This window comes from Molossus molossus, unplaced genomic scaffold (genome assembly GCF_014108415.1).
Source record: "Molossus molossus isolate mMolMol1 unplaced genomic scaffold, mMolMol1.p scaffold_m16_p_18, whole genome shotgun sequence".
In the NCBI taxonomy this organism is placed as follows: Eukaryota; Metazoa; Chordata; class Mammalia; order Chiroptera; family Molossidae; genus Molossus; species Molossus molossus.
The window spans coordinates 28,722,090-28,742,309 of record NW_023425353.1 but is presented as its reverse complement, the minus strand read 5'-3'; the positions used below and the strand labels follow the sequence as shown (position 1 = coordinate 28,742,309).

The following is a 20,220-nucleotide window of genomic DNA, read 5'->3' as shown; positions in this document are numbered from 1 at the left end:
TGTTAAATGGCTTCCCTAGACACCCATCTCCCTGGAAGAAGAGCGACAGGCAGAATGGCAGTTCCAGCTTTTACGGCCCTGCGGCCTGGCTCCTCACTAAATATTTCTATCAAGGCAGCACTTTGGAAGCGAGGCAATGCCTCAATTTAAATGCTTTATTAGCCCAGAGTGCTGCCTCAAATCCTTTTTGGAAGCAGGCTTGGTATAAATTACAAATAAATAAATAAAATTAGCCCAGAAGCGGCAGCTGGGGCCAGCACTTGGAAGGATGGTTGAGGTTTTGCCATTAATTGGGGCATCCTTTACAGAAGTCCTGCCTGCGGGGTAAAGAGGGACATGTGGGCTGGCTTCATTGTTCTTCAGAAAACCTGTCCACTGCCCACCCCACTCTCTCCACCTGAGGCTTCAATTCCACAGAAGAAAAATCTCTTTCACACCTACTCTGTGTAAAGTGAGAGATGTAGAAGGCATGGTTTCTGCCTTTAAGGGGCTGACCGAGTTAAGGATAAAGAAGATAAAAAATGACAAGGACCCAGGGCAGAAAGGACAGGAATAGGCAAAAGTGCAGGTTTAGCATGAACAGCAATTGCTGCTGGCTGAAGAAATCGGCTTTCTGGAGAAGGAGTCAAACCCTGACTGCCATTAACTCTGGAATCTGAGCCTGGTTCTGCAGCAGCTCTGGCACCAGGAGTGGTTGAACTGCAGGGCACCCCCAGCAATCCTCACCACCTTACAGGGGGCCCCAGAGTCAGAATAGCTGCTCAGGGTAACCCCTGGGCCTTTGTGCTTAGAGGTAATTGTCAATCTAAGTAAACCTGGCCAAGGGGAGGTTTTCGGCTGAGATGCTCTGGCAGCTGGAGGGAGGAAGAGAGTTCCAGAGGTTGCGTACAGAGGGGAACTGACTCCAGAGAGGCCTTTATCCATTGTTATTCATAATGCAACAAGCATTAATTGAACACCTTCTGCATGATGGGCACTCAGACAACGAAGGAGACCAAGACTCACTCCCTGTCCTCTAGGAACTTACAGTTCCATGGAGGAGACAGGCTCAGATGCATTCAATTACTTCATAAAAGGCTAACTTCTGTCTTCAGGCTGCATGATGATGTGGATCCAAGGCAAAAAATAGTTCTGCCCAGTAGAATCAGGGAAAAGCCTGGAAATATCCAAGGAGGGGATATTTGAGTCAGGTTGGGTTGGTGTGCCAGAATTTACTGGGCTGAGGGGGAGAGGTGTGTCCTAGACAGAGGGGACAGCACATCCTTCAAGTCAGAGCAAGGCCTGGGTGTCACTGGTCTGGGCAGACGGCCCCTGGCAGGACAGGTGACAATGCCCTCCCCTTGGCCTCTCCCCAGGTGACCCACAAGATCGGCAGCATGGATGACAAGATGTCTAAGATGAACCGAGCTCTGGCAGAGATCAAGAAGCGGTTTCAGAAGACAGTGTCTCAGTTCATGAATTGTGTCTTACTGGCAGCAGGTAAGGGGAAGAAAGGTGGGTGACAGCCTATCGGTGGCTTTCCGAACCCTGAGTTACCTGCAGATCCTCTCCAAGGACAGCTCTTTACCACCCTAGGGAGGCAGGTATGACTGGGAGATTTTCCCATGAGTAGATGGGATTGCTCAGTGCTGAAGGGACTTGCTAATAATGGTGACGTTCACTGTTCTCAATTTTTTAGTGCTCTCCCATGTGTCTTTAATGTCTCCACGTAATTATCTTATTTTCCTGGGTCTTATCATCTTTCTGTTTGTCTCTCTGTCCCCGCCCCACACCTGGTTCACCTTTTAGCTTCATCTACTATCATGTCCATCATCCATTTACAGCCCCATTCCTCTATTTTTGTTATGGAAGATCTCAGCAGAGGAGAAAAAGCAGCCACCTCGCCAGGCTGTTTCGGTAGGCCCACAGAGCTCCCCGGGCCAGCATGGGTAGCCTCAGGAAACCCTTCCATATCTGGACTCTCCACACTGCTCATGAGCCTGGGGACACAGGAACAGTGACACACACCCCTGCCCCACATCACTCCATGGCTGGGCATGGAGGGCCTGTGCTCCCTCCATGGCCTCCCTGGGGTATTTCTCCTCATTCCCTAAAGACTCAGTTTAGCCCTGGCCAGTTTGGCTCAGCGGTTAGAGCATCGGCCTGCGGTCCGGAGAGACCCGGGTTCGGTTCCCGCTAAGGGCACGTACTTCGGTTGCAGTTTGTCCCCAGCCCTGGTTGGTCGTGCGGTGGCAGCCACTCGATGTGTCCCTTTCACATCGATGTTTCTCTCTCTCTGTCTCTTCCTCTCTCTCCCTCCCACTCTATCTGTACAAAAAATGGAAAAATGTCCTCGGGTGAGGATAAAACAAAAATTAAAAAAAAAAAAAAAATCAGTTTAACTGTGCCCCTTCTCTGGAAAGTTTTCCCAGCAGAATGGTCTGGGACACTTTCCTTTGAGCTCCACAGCACTTTATATGTGCTCTAATTATAAATCTTACTACCTAGCATTGTGAATATTTCTGCTTGCTCATCCCTCCTATACCGCCACTAGGAGTTTCCAGAGGCAGGGAGCCCTGTTTTGGGTGGTCTTTGTATGCCCAGCACCCAGCATTCAATAAATGGTAAGTGAATGAAGGAATGAGGGATCCTGGCCTCAGAAGTTTTTCAATTTAATAGGGGAAGTAAAATAAGAATGCAAATAAATATGATATGACAAAGTAGATGGAAATTACTTAAATCTGGAGGCACAGGGAACAGCATTCTCAGGGAAGGGAACAGCATGGATGCATTATGTACCCAGTCTCTACACTGAATACTGTGGAAGACACAAAGCTGATTGAAACACGGGCCCCTTGGAAGAAGAGGGATCTAAGGTGGGTATTGAGGAATGAATGGAAACGAGATTGATTCGTTCTTACATTCAGCCCGCATTTACTGATCCACTAACTACTAGGGTTGGAGCACTGTGCCAGACAACAGAGGGCAAGCAGGAAAATCTTCCAGAGTGAAGGAGTGGGAAGGGAGATGAGCTGAAGGGTGCCCACATGCGGAGCCTCACAGCAGGGAGGTAGGGCCAGGCCACCAGGGAGAGTAACAGCAGTGTCTTCTGTTAACAGGCCTGCTCACCATAGAATACCCAGTAAGGGAAGCAGCAGAAATAACTCAAACCAGAGTAAGATCCTGGTCTGTCCTCGAGCGGGGCACCAAGATAAGCCTATACGCAGGAGAAGGCCTTACATCACGGTATCAGTCAGCCATACCCGAAGCCTCAGCTGGAGAGTCTTTGAAGGAAGAGCTTGGGTCTGCTCCTGTGAGTCCCACTCAGAAGAAGACCATCAAGGTCCAAGCCAAAGCCCCAGTCACACCCAGGTGAGCTTGGGCCTTCCTTTCCTCCAGCTTCTGTGTGTCAGCTGCGTGATGGGTAGTAGACACACATTGGTGAAGAAAATAGATGAGGCTCCTTCCACTTGGAGCTGGAATTCTCGGGGTGGGGAAAAATAGAAGATAAGCACATGAATAACTGAAATCATTTAGATAATGAGAAGACTAGGAAGAAAATAAATTGGTGTAATAGGTTAGAGCAAATATTGGCGACTTAGGGCCATAAGAAAATCTGGCCCTGCGGCCTGCCTTTTTTATGAGTGAGCTCAGAATGGCTTTTGTTTCTAAATGCTTGCAGAGAAATAAAAAATAATTCCTCATGACATGTGAAATGATATGAAATTTGAATGCCAGATCCATAAGTAAGGTTTTCTTGGAATATGGCTACACCTACTCATTTACATATTATCTATAGCAGCTTACCCTACTAGGACAGAAGTCTTGAGTCTTTGTGACCCAGTCCATCTGGCCTGCAAAGATGAGAACATTTGCAGTGGTCCTTTCTAGAAAATGTTGAGCACCCCTGGGATGGAGCGTGACTAGGAGGGGGGGTGGGACATGGGACATTAGGTAGACAGGTCAGGAAAGGCAGTCCTGAGGAGTGATATTTAACTGGAGACTTGAAGGATAAGAAATAGGCAACCACGAGAGGGATGGGGAAGGAACATCAGGCAAAGGATAGAGAAAGAACAAAAGCCCTGAGACAAGAATTAGTTTGGTGTGCGTGAGGGAACGTAAAATGACAGATGTGGAGCCTCGCGATGAAGATGGGAGCGTTATACAAGTTGAGGATGGAGAGGTAGGCAGGAGCCAGATCAAGTGGACTTGTTAGTGTTATAGGAAGTCATTCCATTACTTTAAGACAAGACATGATATCATCTGATATATGAATTAGAAACAAAAGCTTAAAAAAAGATATATTTTATATTTTAATTTTTAAATTTTAAATATATATAAATTAAACACAGAAAAATGAACAAATCCCAAGTGTATAGCTCAATGAGCACCATAAAGTGAACATACCCTATTACCGCCAAGTCAAAAAATAGAACATTACTAGCTCCTTAGAAGTCCCTCCTGTCCCCTCACAATCAGTAACCCCATGTTATTCCAACAGAAAGATTTCTAATACCATAGGTTAGCTTTTAATATTTTTAACTTTATTTAAATGGAACTATTCAGTAAGTATTCTTTGGTGTCTGATTCTTTTGCTTAACATTGCAATTGTGAGATTTATTCATGTGCCACATGTAGTTTGCTCATTTTCATTGCTGTATAATAATCTATTGTGTGTGCACTACAAATTATGCATTGTAATGTGGATGGACATTTGAGTTTGGGTAATGAAATTGTGCTGGTGTTCCTATATGTCCTTATTTATGGTTGGTATATGCCGGGATGTGAAATTGCTGTCACTGTGTATGTATATATTTGGTTCCTAGTGGAGACTGTTCATTTTCCCAAGTGGTGGTATCAAGTTCCACTCCCACCAGCAGTGTATGAGAATTCCTGTTGCTCCACATTCTCACTAATGCTTGATAGTCAACCATTTTAGTTACAGCTATTCTATTAATGACTTTTTACTTGCATTTCCCTGGTGACTACAGAGATTGAGAACCTTTTCAATTGTTCATTGGCCATTTCAAATATTCTCTTTTGCAAAGTGCCTGTTGAGTTCTCTTGTCCATTTTTCTACTGATTGGTTGTCTTCTTTTCTTTTATATTCTGAAGTTCTTGACATATTGTGGATGTAAGACTTTTGTCAGTTATACATGGTGCAAATGATTCTCCCACTTTTATACTGATAAACAACTTGTTAGGTTTAATGTCCAATTTTCATTCTTTTTCTTTATAATTAGATTTTTGTATTCTATTGAAGAAATTTCCCTATTCAAATAGCATAAGGATATTCTCCAAAGTTGCTTTCTAGTAGCATTTTTTGTTTTGATGTTGATATATATATATCTATTCTCCACTTGGAAATGATTCCTGTGTATGATGTGAAGTAGGAGTCACGTTTTAATTTTTTCCACATATGTATGTAACTAAACGGTATCACCTATTGAAAAGATTAAAATTTCCCCTCAGCTCTGTGGTGCAAACTCTGTCATAAATAAAGGGGCTCTGTATGTATAAATCAAGGGTCATATTCTGGACTTTATATTTTGTTCCCTATTATTATAGCTTTACCAATAACAAATTGTCTTATTATAGCTTTATAGTAAGTATTGATATACAGCAGAGTAAGTACTCAGACTTTGTTGTTCTAAATTGTTTTTGCTTTTCTTGGCCCTTTACATTTCCATATAGTTTTAGAATCATCCTGTCAATTTAAAAAAATGCCCTGCTACCCTGGCTGGTTTGGCTCGGTGGTTACAGCGTCTGTCCGTGGACCAAAGAGTCGCGGGTTCGATTCTGATCAAGGGCACGTAACTGAGTTGCAGTTTGGTCCCAGCCCTGGTAAGGGTCATGCAGGGGGTAACCAATCGACATGTCTCTCTTTTTCTCTCCCTTTCCTTTCCACTCTATCTGAAGATAAATTGAAAAATATCCTCGGGTGAGGATTTGAAAAAAAATTAAAAAATAAAATAAAATAAATGCCCTGCCCTGGCTGAGTGGCTCAGTTGGGTTGAGCATCATCCCATACATGTAAAGGTTTCGGGTATGATTCCCAGTCAGGGCACTTACCTAGGCTGTGGGTTCAATGCCTGTTCGGGGTGCATATGGGAGGCAACTGGATTGATGTTTCTCTTGCACAACAATGTTTCTCTCTCTCTCTCTTTTAAATCAATAAGCTTATCCTGGGGTTAGAGGAAAAAAAAAAAATTTCCTGGAATTTCAATTGGATTGTTAATATTTTTGTAATATTGGAGTATTTCAATACATGATATATCTTTTTATTTATTTAGTTAATTCTTCTCTAATCTCTCTATAGTACTTTGTAGTTTTCAGCATAGAGATCTTGTATGTTTTTTATTAGATTTATTCTAGGGTATTTAGTAGTGTTTGGTACTATTATAAATTGTTTTAAATTTAATTTCCTATTTGTTGCTGGTATATAAAAAGGCAATTGCTTTTATCTCAATTTAAACTTATTTTTAATTTACCAGCAGTAAACTTTACTCATTTTGGTATAAAAGTCTATGAGTTTGATACATGCATAGTTATGTAATCACCATCATAGCCAAGGTACAGAACAGTTTTATCACCTTCCCCCAACAACAACAAAACAACCTACAAATTTCCTCATGCTATTCCTTTGCAGTCATATTTTTCCCTTGCCCTTAATCCCTAACAATAATGGCCTGTTTTCTGTAGCTATAAGTTTTCTTGAATGTCATATAAGTGTAAGTATACAATATATAGCCTTTTGAGTCTACCTTCTTTCACTTAGTATAATGCATGCGAGATTCATCTACATAGGGGAGGGAAGCTGTGCTTCAATCTTTGTGGGGGCTTGTCTATTTGTTTCATCTTTACTCTTCTCATATAGCTCTCAGGTCCTCAACCAAAAGCCAGGATTATTTATGAGGGATAAAGTCTTTGGTGGGCCCTGACTTCCCATTTCCCTACCCTCTCCAACCCATGAACATGTCAGGATTATTTATGAGGGATAACGTCTTTGGTGGGCCCTGACCTCCCATTTCCCTACCCTCTCCAACCCATGAACATGTCAGGAGCTCTGCTCAGCTTAGTCTGTCATCCCCAGGTTTCACTTTCAGAGTCAGTATTTGCCTTGCGGGGTAAAGCTGTCCTATATGTCACTCTCGCCTTTCTTGGTTCGTCTCCTCTTCCAGATGCCAACCCTGCAAATTCTTACCTGTGAAATTTCTTATGCATTTAAACAGTTTAAAAGATATATTTTGCTGAGCTTTTCTCATTTTTCTTAGAAGGTGGTTAAAATACCCTAGTCAGCCATTGTTGAAAGTGGAACGTTTGTTATTGCTCCAAGGGAAAATGATTTTAGGGTAGAAGAGTGGAATCAGGATAGTTAAGAACTATTTTAGTAATCCAGGTGACACTGATGTTGTGCTGTCAAGGGTAGTGTCAGATAAGGAGAAAATTGGACATATTTGTTATAAATTTTGGAAGTAGAAATGATTAACTGATAGTTGTGGGGTGAAAAAAAAAAACAAGTATCATGGATGACGTTTAGGTTTGGGGCTGAAATCACTAAATAATGTTCAATGAGGGAGAGTGACAGCAAAGTAGTTTGGGGAGGGTTAGGTAAGAATAAATGTGCAAATTAAAAAATACACCCTCAGCGTGTCTGGTGTGGCTCAGTGGATTGAGTGTCGTCTCATGAACTGAGAGGTCCCAGTTCGATTCCCAGTCAGGGCACATGCCCAGGTTGCAGGCTCCATCCCCGGTTGGGGGCGTGCAGAAGGCAGCTGATTGATGTTTCTTGCTCACATTGATGTGTCTGTCTCTCCCTAAAAAAATCAATAAAAACATATTTTTTTTTAAAGTGAGTAAATTTCTCTGCCACCCAGACATTTCTGTTTAAAAGAAATAAATATAAAAAATGCTCCCTTCAGTATGCATTTTTACCTATGTGAGCAGAGATTCTGTCCCAAACAGGGAGAACTCAAAAGGTATTCAGAGCCATCGTTATAATTTTTTATAGAGCTTTCATTGGGAATTTTTGTACCTTTATTTATAATAGATATTCATCTGTATTTTTCTTATAGTTATTTTTTAGATGAGTTTGAAGAAAATTGGTGTTAGTATTTCAAATGTTTGGTAGAATTCTCAAGTGAAGCCATCTGTTCCTGGCTTTTTGGGGAAGTTTTTTTGATTACTAATTCAATCTTTTTACTTGTTAGAGACTTATTCCGATTTCATATTTCTTCTTGAGTCAGTTTTAGTAGTTTGTGTATTTCTAGGAATTTGTCCATTTCATTTAGATTATCTAATTTATTAGTGTATGGTTCATACTATCCTCCCATAATCCTTTTTAGTTCTGTGAAGTCAGTAGTAATGTCCCACTTTCATTTTTTATTTTAGTTAATTTGAGTCTTTTTTTTCCTTAGTCTAACTAAAGATTAGTCAATTTTGTTGATCTTTTTATTTTTATTTATTTATTTTATTTTTCATTTTTTTTTATCCTCACCTGAGGACATTTTTCCATTCTTTGTTCAGATAGAGTGGGAGGGAGAGAGAAAGAGAGAGAAACATCGACGTGAAAGGGACACATCGAGTGGCTGCCACCCGCACGACCCAACCAGGGCCGGGGACAAACTGCAACCGAGGTACGTGCCCTTAGGAGGAACCGAACCCGGGTCTCTCTGGATCGCAGGCTGGTGCTCTAACCGCTGAGCCAAACCGGCCGGCAATTTTTTATTTATTTTTGTTACATATTTGTTTAATTGTTTCTCCTTATTGATTTTCTGTTCTTTTATTTTCTTTATCTCAACTTTAATCATTATTATTTCCTTCCCTCTGCCTTTTGAGTTTAGTTTGTTCTTGTTTTTCTAGTGTAAGGTTAGGTTAGATTATTGATTTGAGATCTTTCTTCTCTTTCAATGCTATACATCTCCCTCTAAGCACTGCTGTCAGTGCATCCCTCAATTTTTGCTATGTTGTGTTTTTGTTTTCATTGATGTCAGAGTGTTTTCTAGTTTCCTTTGGGATTCCTTCTTTGATCCATTTTCTGCTTAAGAATGTGTTGCTTAATTTTCACATATTTATGAATTTTCCAAATTTTCTTAGTTTTAATTTCATTCCATTATTTTTAGAGAAGATATTTATTTCTTTTTTAATTTATTGAGACTTTTTCATAAGTGATTATATGGTCTATCCTGGAGAATGTTCTATGTACACTTGAGAAGAATGTGTATTCTGCTATAGTTGAATTAAACGATCTATGTATGTATGTCTCTTAGGTGTGGTTGGTTTATAATGTTCTTCAAGTTGTCTGTTTCCTTGTTTATCTTTCATCTGGTTATCCTGTCCATTATAGAAAGCAGAGTGTTGAAATATTCTGCTACCATTATAAAATTGTTTATTTCTCCCTTCAGTTCTGTCAGTTTTGCTTCATATATTAGAGACTCTATTGTTATATGTTCATAATTGTTATATGTTCATAATTGTTATATTTATAGAGAGAATGGCCAAATAATGCCTTATTTGTCTCCTTAAATAATTTTTTACTTAAAGTCTATTTTTGTCTGATATTACTTTAGCCACCACTGCTCATTTTTGTTACTATTTGCTGGGTTTGCTTCCATCCTTTCACTTGCATCCTTGTTGTGTCTTGAATCTAAAATGAGTCTCCTATACACCCCAAGTCAAGTCTCCATCAATCATCATTATCCCCCCTATCCCAACTCTGTCTCCCCTCACTCCCCTGTTCTAGCTGGCCCTGATGATATGTGAATCACTGGGGCTTTTTTTCCCCTTTATTGTTGAGGGTATTATATATGTACCCCCTTTTCTTTACCCCACTGCTCCCCCCTCCTGGTTCCCACCCTGCCCCTGGCCTTTGCTGCTGTGTTGTCTGTGTCCATGGTCAATGCATATAAGTTCTTTGGTGAATCTCTTTCCACCCACCCCTGCCCCCTGGATTCTTCAGTCTGTTCCATGTTTCCATGCCTCTGGTTCTATTTTATTCATCAGATTATTTTGTTCATTTTAAAGTGTCAATCTTGCCCTGGCCGGTTTGGCTCAGCGGTTGGAGCGTCGGCCTGTGGTACAGAGAGACCCGGGTTTGGTTCCCACTAAGGGCATGTACCTAGGTTGCAGTTTGTCCCCGGCCCTGGTTGGTCGTGCGGGTGGCAGCCACTCGATGTGTCCCTTCACGTCGATGTTTCTCTCTCTTTCCTCCTCTCTCTCCCTCCCGCTCTATCTGAACAAAGAATGGAAAAATGTCCTTGAGTGAGGATAAAAATAAATAAATAAATAAATAAATAGTCAATCTTTTCAAAGAACAAGATCTTAGTTTTACTTTTTTACTATATTATTTGTTCTCTGTTAGATTTCTACCCTCATTGATTTTATTTTCTTTCTTATGGTTTTATGGGGTTTACTTTGTCACTCTCTCCGACTTTTTTTCCTGAACAGATTTTATTACATGTGATGGGGCTCAGTCCTTCTTGGCTGCTGCCTTCCTCATGGCTACAAGGACATTGCTCAGCTCCTCTCTCTCCCTCTTGGCACGGATGTTTGTCCCCACCCTTTTCTTGATGAATTTCAGGGCCCGCTGTCCTTAGAGACCTTGAGCAGCTCCATGGCACGCCGCTCATAGAAGGCAAAGCCACACACCTCTTGGAACATGTCCCACACGAAGTTGGTGTGCTTGGTGAGGCGCCCGTGGTGGTGGCTGTGCCTTGGCTTGCTCACGTTCTTTGTCACCTTGTGGCCCTTGTTGAGGCCCATGGCCATCGGGTAGCGCAGAGCCATGGCTCTTGTTCCTCAATGGTTGCGGCTGCGGAAGGGCTTTTTTTTAATTTTATTATCCTCACCCGAGGGCATTTTTCCATTTTTTGTTCAGACAGAGTGGGAGGGAGAGAGGGAGGGAGGGAGGGAGGGAGGGAGAGAGAGAGAGAGAGAGAGAGAAACATCGACGTGAAAGGGACACATCGAGTGGCTGCCTCCCGCAGGACCCAACCAGAGCTGGGGGCAAACTGCAACCCAGGTACGTGCCCTTAGTGGGAACTGAACCCAGGTCTGTCTGGACCACAGGCTGACGCTCTAACTGCTGAGCCAAACTGGCCAGGGCACTCTCTCCAACTTTTATGTTGAAAGCTGAACGTATTTAATTTCCTTTATGATTTTTACATGAATTTAGTAATATGTTACCTAGTTCCATACATGGGATTTAAAAAATCTATCTTTGTTAACTTTTAATTTTATACAAAAATATAGTCTGAATAATAAATTGTTGTTGGATATAAAAAATAAATATAAAATAAAATGAGTCTCCTGTAGACTTACTTCAGCCTTTTTGCTATTAGTTTGTTATAAATCTTTTATATCTTTTTTGTTCTTCCAATTCCTCCATTGTTTACTTTTGTGTTTGCGTTTGTGTATATGTGTGTGTGTGTATTATGGTGTGATGGTTAATTTTTAAAAACATTTAATTTATGTATATCTTTTCTCTTTTCTTTATTATTGACAGTATTACAGATGTTCCCCATCCCTCTCTTTTGCTCCTGTCTACTCAGCCCCAGCTCCTTCATCACACCATTGTCTGTGTCCATGGGTTTGCCTAAATGCATATATGTTCTTTGATTATCTCTTCTGGTCCCTCCCACCCCCTCCCCCTCTGAGATTTGTCAGTCTGTTTCATGCATCCACGCCTCTGGACCTATTTTGTTTATCAGTTTGTTTTGTTCAATAGATTCCACATATAAGTGAGATCATGTGATATTTGTCTTTCTCTTACTGGCTTATTTTGCTTAGCATAATAATCTTCCAGATCCATTCATGATGTCACAAAGGGTAAGAGATCCATCCTTTTTATTGCTGCATAGTATTTCATCATGTAAATGTACCACAGTTTTTTTACCCACTCATCTACTGATGGACAATTGGGCTGTTTCCAGATCTTGTAAATAATACTGCTATGAACATGGGGGTGCATATATTTTTTTAAATTAGTGTTTCTGGCTTCTTTGGATATATTCCCGGAAGTTGGAACCACTGGGTCAAACAGCAGTTTCATTTTTAATTTTTTGAGGAAACCCCATACTCTTTTCCATGGTGGCTACACCAGTCTGCATTCCCACTAGCAATGTACCAGGATTCCCTTTTCTCTGCATCCTCGCCACCATTCGTTGTTTGATGATTTGTTGATGGAGGCCATTCTGACAGGTGTGAGGTAATACTTCATTGTTGTTTTAATTTGCATCTCTCTGATGATTAGTGATATTGAGCATTTTTTCATATGTTTATTGACTATTTGTATGTCCTCTTTGGAGAAGTGTCTATTCGGGTCCTTTGCCCTTTTCAAATTGGATTGTTTATCTTCCTTTTGTTGAGGTGTATGGTTCTTCATGTATTTTGGAAATTAATCCCTTATCAGATCTATCACTGGCTAATATGTTCTCCCATACCGTGAATTGCCTTTTCATTCTGATAATGGTTTCTTTTGCTGTGCAGAAGCTTTTTAGTTTGATGTCTCATTAGTTTATTTTTTCCTTTGTTTCTCTTGCCCTGGGAGATGTATCATTGAAAATTCTGCTATATGAGATGTCTGAGATTTTACTACTTATGTTTTCTTCTAGGATTTCTTTGCTTTCACAACTTAGATTTAAGTATTTTATCCATTTTGAGTTTATTTTTGTGTATGGTGATGTAAGTTGGTGGTCTAGTGTCTTTTTTTTTTTTTTTTTAGTGTACCTGTCCAATTTTCCCATCACCATTTATCAAACAGACTGTCTTTACTTCATTGTATGTTCTTGCTTCCTTTATCAAATATTAATTGACCATTTCTGGGGTCTCTGTTTGATTTCTGGGGTCTCTGTTTTTTTCCATTGATCTGTATGCCTGTACTTGTGCCAGTACCAGGCTGTTTGATTACAATGGCTTTATAGTACAGTTTGATATCTCGTATTGTAAACCCTCCAACTTTTTTCTTCTTTCTCAAGATTGCTGTGGGTATGATGGTTAATTTTATGTTTCAACTTGACTGGGCTAAGGGATAACTGGACTAAGGAAAAAGAACATTGTTTCTGGATGCATTTGTGAAGGTGTTTCTGGGAGAGACTAGCATTTCATTCAGTTGACTAAATAAAGAGATTCATCCTCATTAATGTGGGTGGGCATAATCCAATTCACTAAGGGACTGAATAAAACAAAAAAATCAAAGGAAGGTCAAATTCCTTCTCTCTGTTTTTCCCCCACTGTAATAACTAATTAGTATTTATTCCAAGTCATAAAACTGCTACTGACTTGATGTAAGTTAATTTAGAGGCCTTCAGAAATGAGTTTGGATTTCATTGCTTTGAAATGTCAAACACAAGCCCAGCTGGTGTGCCTTAGTAGTTGAGCATCGACCCATGCACCAAGAGGTCGCCAGTTCGATAATTGGTCAGGGCACATACTCAGGTTGTGGGCCAAATCCCCAGTGGGAGGCATGCAGGAGGTGGCCAATTGATGTTCTCTCTCATTGATGTTTCTATCTCTCTCTCCCTTCCTCTTTCTAAAACGTCAATAATGAAATGTCAAATATAAGATGTAATGTATTATCATTATCTCTTTTTAAATTTTTTGTTAAATTTATTGGGGTGACATTGGTTAATAAAATTATATATGTTTCAAGTGTACTAGTCTATAATACATCATCTGTATATTGTATTGTGTGTTCACTAGCCAAAGTCAAGTCTCTTTCCCTCATCATTTATCCCCTCTATACCTTCTTCTACCTCCTCCACCCCTCTCTGTCTTCTTCAGCTGGTAAGCCCATTGGATCTCCTGGTTCTTGGGCCTTTGGACTTCAAGACCTACCCAGCAGCTTCCCAGTTCTTAGGCTTTTTGCCTTAGACTGTGGATAATCCCATTGGCTCCCCTGGTTCTCAAGTCTTCAGACTGAGGTTGAATTATACCACTGGCTTTCTTGGTTTTCCAGCTTGCAGACAGAAGATTGTGGGGCTTTTTGGCCTCCATAAGTATATGAATCAATTTCTACAAATTTTCTCTTATATATCTATATATAGTCTATTGGTTATGTTTTTCTGGAGAACCCCAACTAATACATACAGTTTTGATTTCCTTCTCTCTATATTTCCTTTTCTGTACATATTTTTAGTTACTTATTGCTTACTCTGGGGATTACAATAACAATTTAGTTTGAATTAATGCCAATTTAGTTTCAATAGTATACAAAATCTCTGCTCCTATATAGCTCCATACCCATGCCATATTGTTGTTGTTAGAAATTATTATATCTTTATGTAATGTGTGCAATATTGACATAGATTTATAATTAGTTTATATATTTGTATTTTAAATCATATAGAAATAAAAGAGGAGTTACAAACTAAAAATATAATAATTCCGATTTTATATTTACTTATGTAGTTAATCTTACCAGCTTCTTTATTTCTTCATATAGTTTTAAGTTACTGCCCAGCATTCTTCCAATTCAATCTAAAGGACACTGTTTAGCATTTCTTGTGGGGCAAGCCTACCAATGAAAAGTTCCCTCAGTTTCTGTTTATATGGGAATGTCTTGATTTCCTTTCCTTATTGAAGGATACATTTGCTCAATATAGAAATCTTGTCTGATACCTTTTTTTTTCTTTCAGCACTTTAAATATATTATCCCACTGCCTTGTGGCCTCCGTGATTTTTTATGAGAAGTTGGCTGTTTGTCTTATTGAAGATCCCTTTTATGTGATGAGTCAGTTTTCTCTTTTTTTGGGGGGGTGGGTTTAAATCTTTATTGTTGAATGTAGAATGTATTACAGATGTTCCTCATTTTTCCCCCACTGACCCCTTCCTCCCCACTCCCGCCCCCCTCCCGCCTTTTCCCACACTATTGTGTGTGTCCCTTGGTTATGCATATAAGTTCTTTGGTTTATTTCTTCCCACCCCTCAATCCCTTTCCCTTTGAGGTTTGTCAGTCTAGCAATGAATTTTACTTCTTAATCCCTTCACCTTTTTCACCCATTCTCCCAACCCCCTCCCATCTGGCAACCAACAAAATGTTCTCTGTATCTATGAGAATGTTTCTATTCTACCTGTTCATTTTGTTTGTAGATTCCATTGTTGATAGATATGTATTCATTGTCATTTTGTTTGTTCATATGTTTTATCTTTTTCTTCAAAAAGACCCTTCATCATTTCATATAATAACGGTTTGGTGGTGATGAACTCCTTTAACTTTTTCTTGTCTGGGAAACTCTTTATATGTCCATCGATTATAAATGACAACTTTGCAGGATAGAGTAATCTTGGTTGTAGGTTCTTGCTTTTCATCACTCTGAATATTTCTTGCCACTCCCTTCTGGCCTGCAAAGTTTCTTTTGAGAAATCAGCTGACAGCCTTATGGGAACTCACTTGTAGGTAACTAGCTGCCTTTCTCTTGCTTTTAAGATTCTCTCTTTGTCTTTAACCTTTTGCATTTTGATGATGATGTGTCTTGGTGTGGGCCTCTTGGGGTTCATCTTGTTTGGGACTCTCTGTGCTTCCTGGACTTGTATGTCTGTTTCTATCACCAAGTTAGGGAAGTTTTCTGCCATTATTGTTTCAAACAGGTTTTCAATTTCTTGTTCTTGCTCTTCCCCTTCTGGCACCCCCAAGATGCGAATGTTGGCATGCTTGAAGTTGTCCCAGAGGCTCCTTACACTATCCTCATTTTTTTGGATTCTTTTTTCTTTTTGCTGTTCTGATTGGGCATTTTTTACTTCCTTATATTCCAAATCGATGGTTTGCTTCTTTGATTTATGTACTCTACTATTGAATCTGTGTAAATTATTCTTTATTTCAGTTAATGCCTCCTTCATTTCTGACTGTGCATCCATCATTTCTGACTGCTCCTTTTTTATGCTCTTGAGGCACTCACTAAGTTCACTGAGGTTCTCACTAAGTTCATTGAGCATCTTTATAAGCAGTATTTTGAACTCAGCATCTGTTAGGTTGCTTATCTCTATTTCGCTTAGTTCTTTTCTTGGGATTTTGTTCTGTTCTTTCATTTGGGACCTGTTTCTTTGTCTCCTCATTTAGCTGCTTCCCTGTGTTTGTTTCTGTGTATTACTTAACGAGCATTATGGGGCTAGTTGAGACCAGATGCTGCTTGTTTGAAAGAATAGGAAAAACCTGAAGCAGGGTCCAAGACAGGCCAATCCGACCCGGTTCTCCCTACGTACCTCGGTTGCAGTTTGTCCCTGGCCCTAGTTGGGTCGTGTGTGTGGCAGCCACTCGATGTGTCCCTTTCACATTGATGTTTCTCTCTCTCTCCCTCCCACTCTATCTGAACAAAAAATGGAAAAATGTCCTTGGGTGAGGATAAAAAAAAAAAGACAGGCCAATCCTACGATTAAGCAAGTGGCAACAGCTTGGGTAGGCCTGAAAGTTGGGTGGGGCGGGGCCTCAGGGAGTCTCCAGGGCGGGGCTACCAGTGTGAGCCAAGTTGCTGGAGTCCCAGATATGGCGGCTGTCTGCCGCCCCAGGGAAGGGCTCACCAAAGGAACAAAGGCCTCTGACAGCATGTTTGTCCAGGAGAAAGCCCCCTCTCCAGCCCTTGCTCCAATGCCAAACAGCCCAGTTCTTCCCTGAATGTCTCTGGTGCCCTCGAGCTGCCTCCCCTCCAAGCTTAGAGGGAGAGAGTCAGATAAGTTCGTGCGCGGGCCTTTTAAGGAGCTGCCTGGGGCTCCAGCCACTTCAGCTTCCCTGAGCCTCAGTTCCTGCTGGTTTTTCCAGCCAGAAGTTATGGGGACTTCTCTTCCTGGCACTGGAACCCTGAGCAGGGCACCTGGTGTGGGACGGGGACCCCTCAGTCCTCAGGAAGGACCTTCCCAGCCGAGGTGTCCTCCTGGTTTTTATCCGCCACACGTGGGTGTGGGACCAGCCCATCTGCCTTCGCCCTCCTACCAGTCTCCATGTGGCTGCTGCTTTAATTCCGTAGTTATAGGACTTCCATTCAGCTTGATTTCAGGCGGTTTTGAATGATGTTTTTTCTGTAGTTTAGTTGTAACTTTGATGTGGTTGTGGGAGGACGCATTTACCTACCCACCATCTTGACCGGAAGTTTCAGTTTTCTCTTGTTGCTTTCTAGATTCTCTTTGTCATTGTCTCTCAACAATTTTATTTAAATGTGTGTTGGATCTCTTTGGACTTATCCTACTTGGAATTTGTTGAGCTTCTTGGAGAAATCTCAAGTTTGGAAAGTTTTTGGCAATTATTTCTTCAAATATTCTTTGTTTCTTTCCTTGTACTGTAATTCTCTCTTGTCCTGTAATTCCCATTATGAGTATGTTGATATTTCCGATCGTGTCCCACAGGTATTTTAGGCTCCGTTAATTTTTTCATTTGTTTTTCTTTCTGCGCTGCAGACTGGATGATCTTAATTGTCCTATCTTTAAGTTTGCTGATTCTTTTTTCTGCTTGTTCAGATCTAATGTTAAATTTTTCATTTCAGTTATGGTACTTTTCAACTTTAGAATTTCTGGTTGGTTGTTTTTTTTAATAATTTCTATCTCTTTATGAATTCTCTATCTGGTGGGACATTTTTCTCCTGGTTTCTTTTAGCTCTTTGTCCTTAGTTTCCTTTAGCATGTTGAACATAATTAAGACAGTTGACTTAAAATCTTTGTCTAGAAAGTCCAATATTTGGATTTCCTTAGGAAGAGTTTTTCTTCAGTTTCTTTATCCTGTGAATGAGCCATACTTTCTTGTTTCTTCGTATGTCTCATAATTTTTTGTTGAAAACTGAACACTGTGAATATTATAATGTGGTAACTCTAGAAATCAAATTCTACCCTCTCTCCAGGGTTTGTTGTTGCTGCTTATAGTTTATAATTGTGTGTGTGTGTGTGTGTGTGTGTGTGTTTCATTTAGTGACTCTTCTAAATTACTTTTGTAAAGACTATGTTCTTTATTATGTGGTCACTGAAGTCTCTGTTTATCTTAGTGGTAAGCTAATGACATTTGACAGAGACTTCTTTAAATACCTGGAAGGAAAAAAAAAACAACTCTCCCAGTCTTTGCAGATTGACTACTGTGTGCTGGAATACTTTACTGCTTTTAGCCTGGCTATTTAAACTCTGCTTTAGCCTTTACTTTCCACTTGTACAGAGCCCAAAGGTCAGCCAGAGGTAAAGGAGTAGGGTGTTCTCAGGCCTTTTCTAAACATGGTTCCAACCCTGGGCATGCATGTGCCTCTTTATATTTCCTGGTGTACACGGGACCTTTCAAAGTCTTTATTACCCCATGTATTTTTCTCAGCCTCTTTCTTCCCAGGTTTTTTTGGTCTATCTACTCTGTGCCCCATCTGTTATCTCTTGCACCAGGAGGTTGTGTCTGGTATATTTCCCTTTAAATTCTTTTGACAAATGCTGCCAAGGATGCTGTTCCATCCTTAAGAAAGTTCCAAAGTGGGCAAAACAACAGCAAGCCCCTTAGCAATCCTTCAGGGAACCACCAGATGTGTCAAACTACACAACCACAGTTGCTTGAGAACAAGTCCATATTAATTACCCTTTCTAGTTCCTGCAAGACACACCGGGAAGATGGCAGGTGGGTAAATTAAAATACCATAATGCTGTCTGACCAAATGTAGCAGTTTCTTTCTTTTTTTTTTTTTTTTTTATCCTCACCCGAGGATATTTTTCCATTTTTTGTACAGATAGAGTGGGAGGGAGAGAGAGGAAGGGAGAGAGAGAGAGAAACATCGACGTGAAGGGACACATCGAGTGGCTGCCACCCGCACGACCAACCAGGGCCGGGGACAAACTGCAACCGAGATACGTGCCCTTAGCGGGAACCGAACCCGGGTCTCTCCGGACCGCAGGCCGACGCTCTAACTGCTGAGCCAAACTGGCCAGGGCAGCAGTTTCTTTCTTCTCTAAGCATTTCTTTTGTTGTTGTAGGGTTTTTTGTTTTTTGTTTGTTTATCCTCACCGGAGGACACTTTTTGATATTTTATTCAGATGGAGTGGGAGTAGGGGAGAGAGAGAGAGAAACATCGACGTGAAAGGGACACATTGAGTGGTTGCCACCCACATGACCCAACCAGGGCCGGGGACAAACTGCAACCGAGGTATGTACCCTTAGCGAGAACTGAACCCGGGTCTCTCCGGACTGCAGGCGACACTCTAACCGCTGGGCCAAACTGGCCAGGGCTGTTGTAGGTTTTTAAATTAGTTTCCAGAGCTCTGTAAAGTTGATTCTGACAGTTTTTGCCAGATTAATTGTTGGTTTTGTGAAGGAACATAGTTTTGGAATTCTCTACTCTGTCATTTTTGGCAACTTCACTCCTACTTTTTTATAATTAAAAGAAATCATTTCTATATAATTGTTAATTGGGTGTTTACTTCCTTTGTCTATATTTTATTGGGTTATTAACTTTTTAAAATTCATTTATAGTTCTTTACGTAGTAGGTAATCTATCCTACTATGATAAGAGGTTCATATATGTTTCCCAGTTTGTCATTTGTCTTTTGTCTTTGCTTGTGATGGTTTTACCACTTAGGGTTTTTTCTTTTTTTTCTTTTGTGCAGTTGAATTTATCAATCTTTTTCTATCATGACTTCACTTTTGAATCATTATTATAAAAGGCCTTTCCTGTTTCAAAATTGTAAAATGATTCTCTCATACTTTTTGTAGAACTTTTTATGGCTTAATTTTTTTTCACATTTAAAACCTTGATCCATGTTGGGTTTATCTTGGTATATAAGTTGTGATTAATAGATCTAACCCTTTGCTTCCCAAATGTTCAGGCTCTTGAACAAGTTTCTTTAGCAAATATTTACTAGTGTCAAATAGCCTCTGAAAAATTGTGACTAGTAAATTACTTGCATTGCTCTTGTTTTAGGATGACCTGGTTTCAAATCCTGGCCCTTGCCGTTTAATTACTGTATGAATTTGGGCAATCCGTTCACCCAGTGGGAGCCTCCTGTTTTTCCTGGTTTGTAAACAGTGATAATAGTTTCTGTCTAGCCTATTATAGAGATTATTACAAAACTAACATGACGATGTCTATGCCAAGGGCTTTGGATGCTATAAAATGCTAACCACAGTGTAAGGCTATAATAATGATAAGAATAAAAATCATAGCAGCACTTCTTATTTGGATGGCGCTTATTCCTATCTAAATGCACAACCCTTACAATCCTGCAACAACCCAACACAGCATCTGGCACATAGTAGGTTCCTGATAAGTACCTTTTGGATATCTATTGAATCGCCGTTGA

General features: G+C 40.4%; 1 protein-coding gene and 1 pseudogene across 1 annotated transcript in view; one reads left to right on the top strand and one right to left on the bottom strand.

The window, feature by feature from the left end:
* CUNH3orf20 (chromosome unknown C3orf20 homolog) overlaps positions 1-20,220 on the top strand; it is an 83,783-nt gene that overhangs the window by 52,589 nt on the left and 10,974 nt on the right. The window contains exons 11-12 of the mRNA XM_036267038.1: positions 1,356-1,479; positions 3,099-3,351. Coding sequence (XP_036122931.1) covers positions 1,356-1,479; positions 3,099-3,351 — 377 coding nt within the window. The remainder of the gene's footprint in view (positions 1-1,355; positions 1,480-3,098; positions 3,352-20,220) is intronic.
* LOC118633266 lies at positions 10,448-10,764 on the bottom strand (annotated as a pseudogene).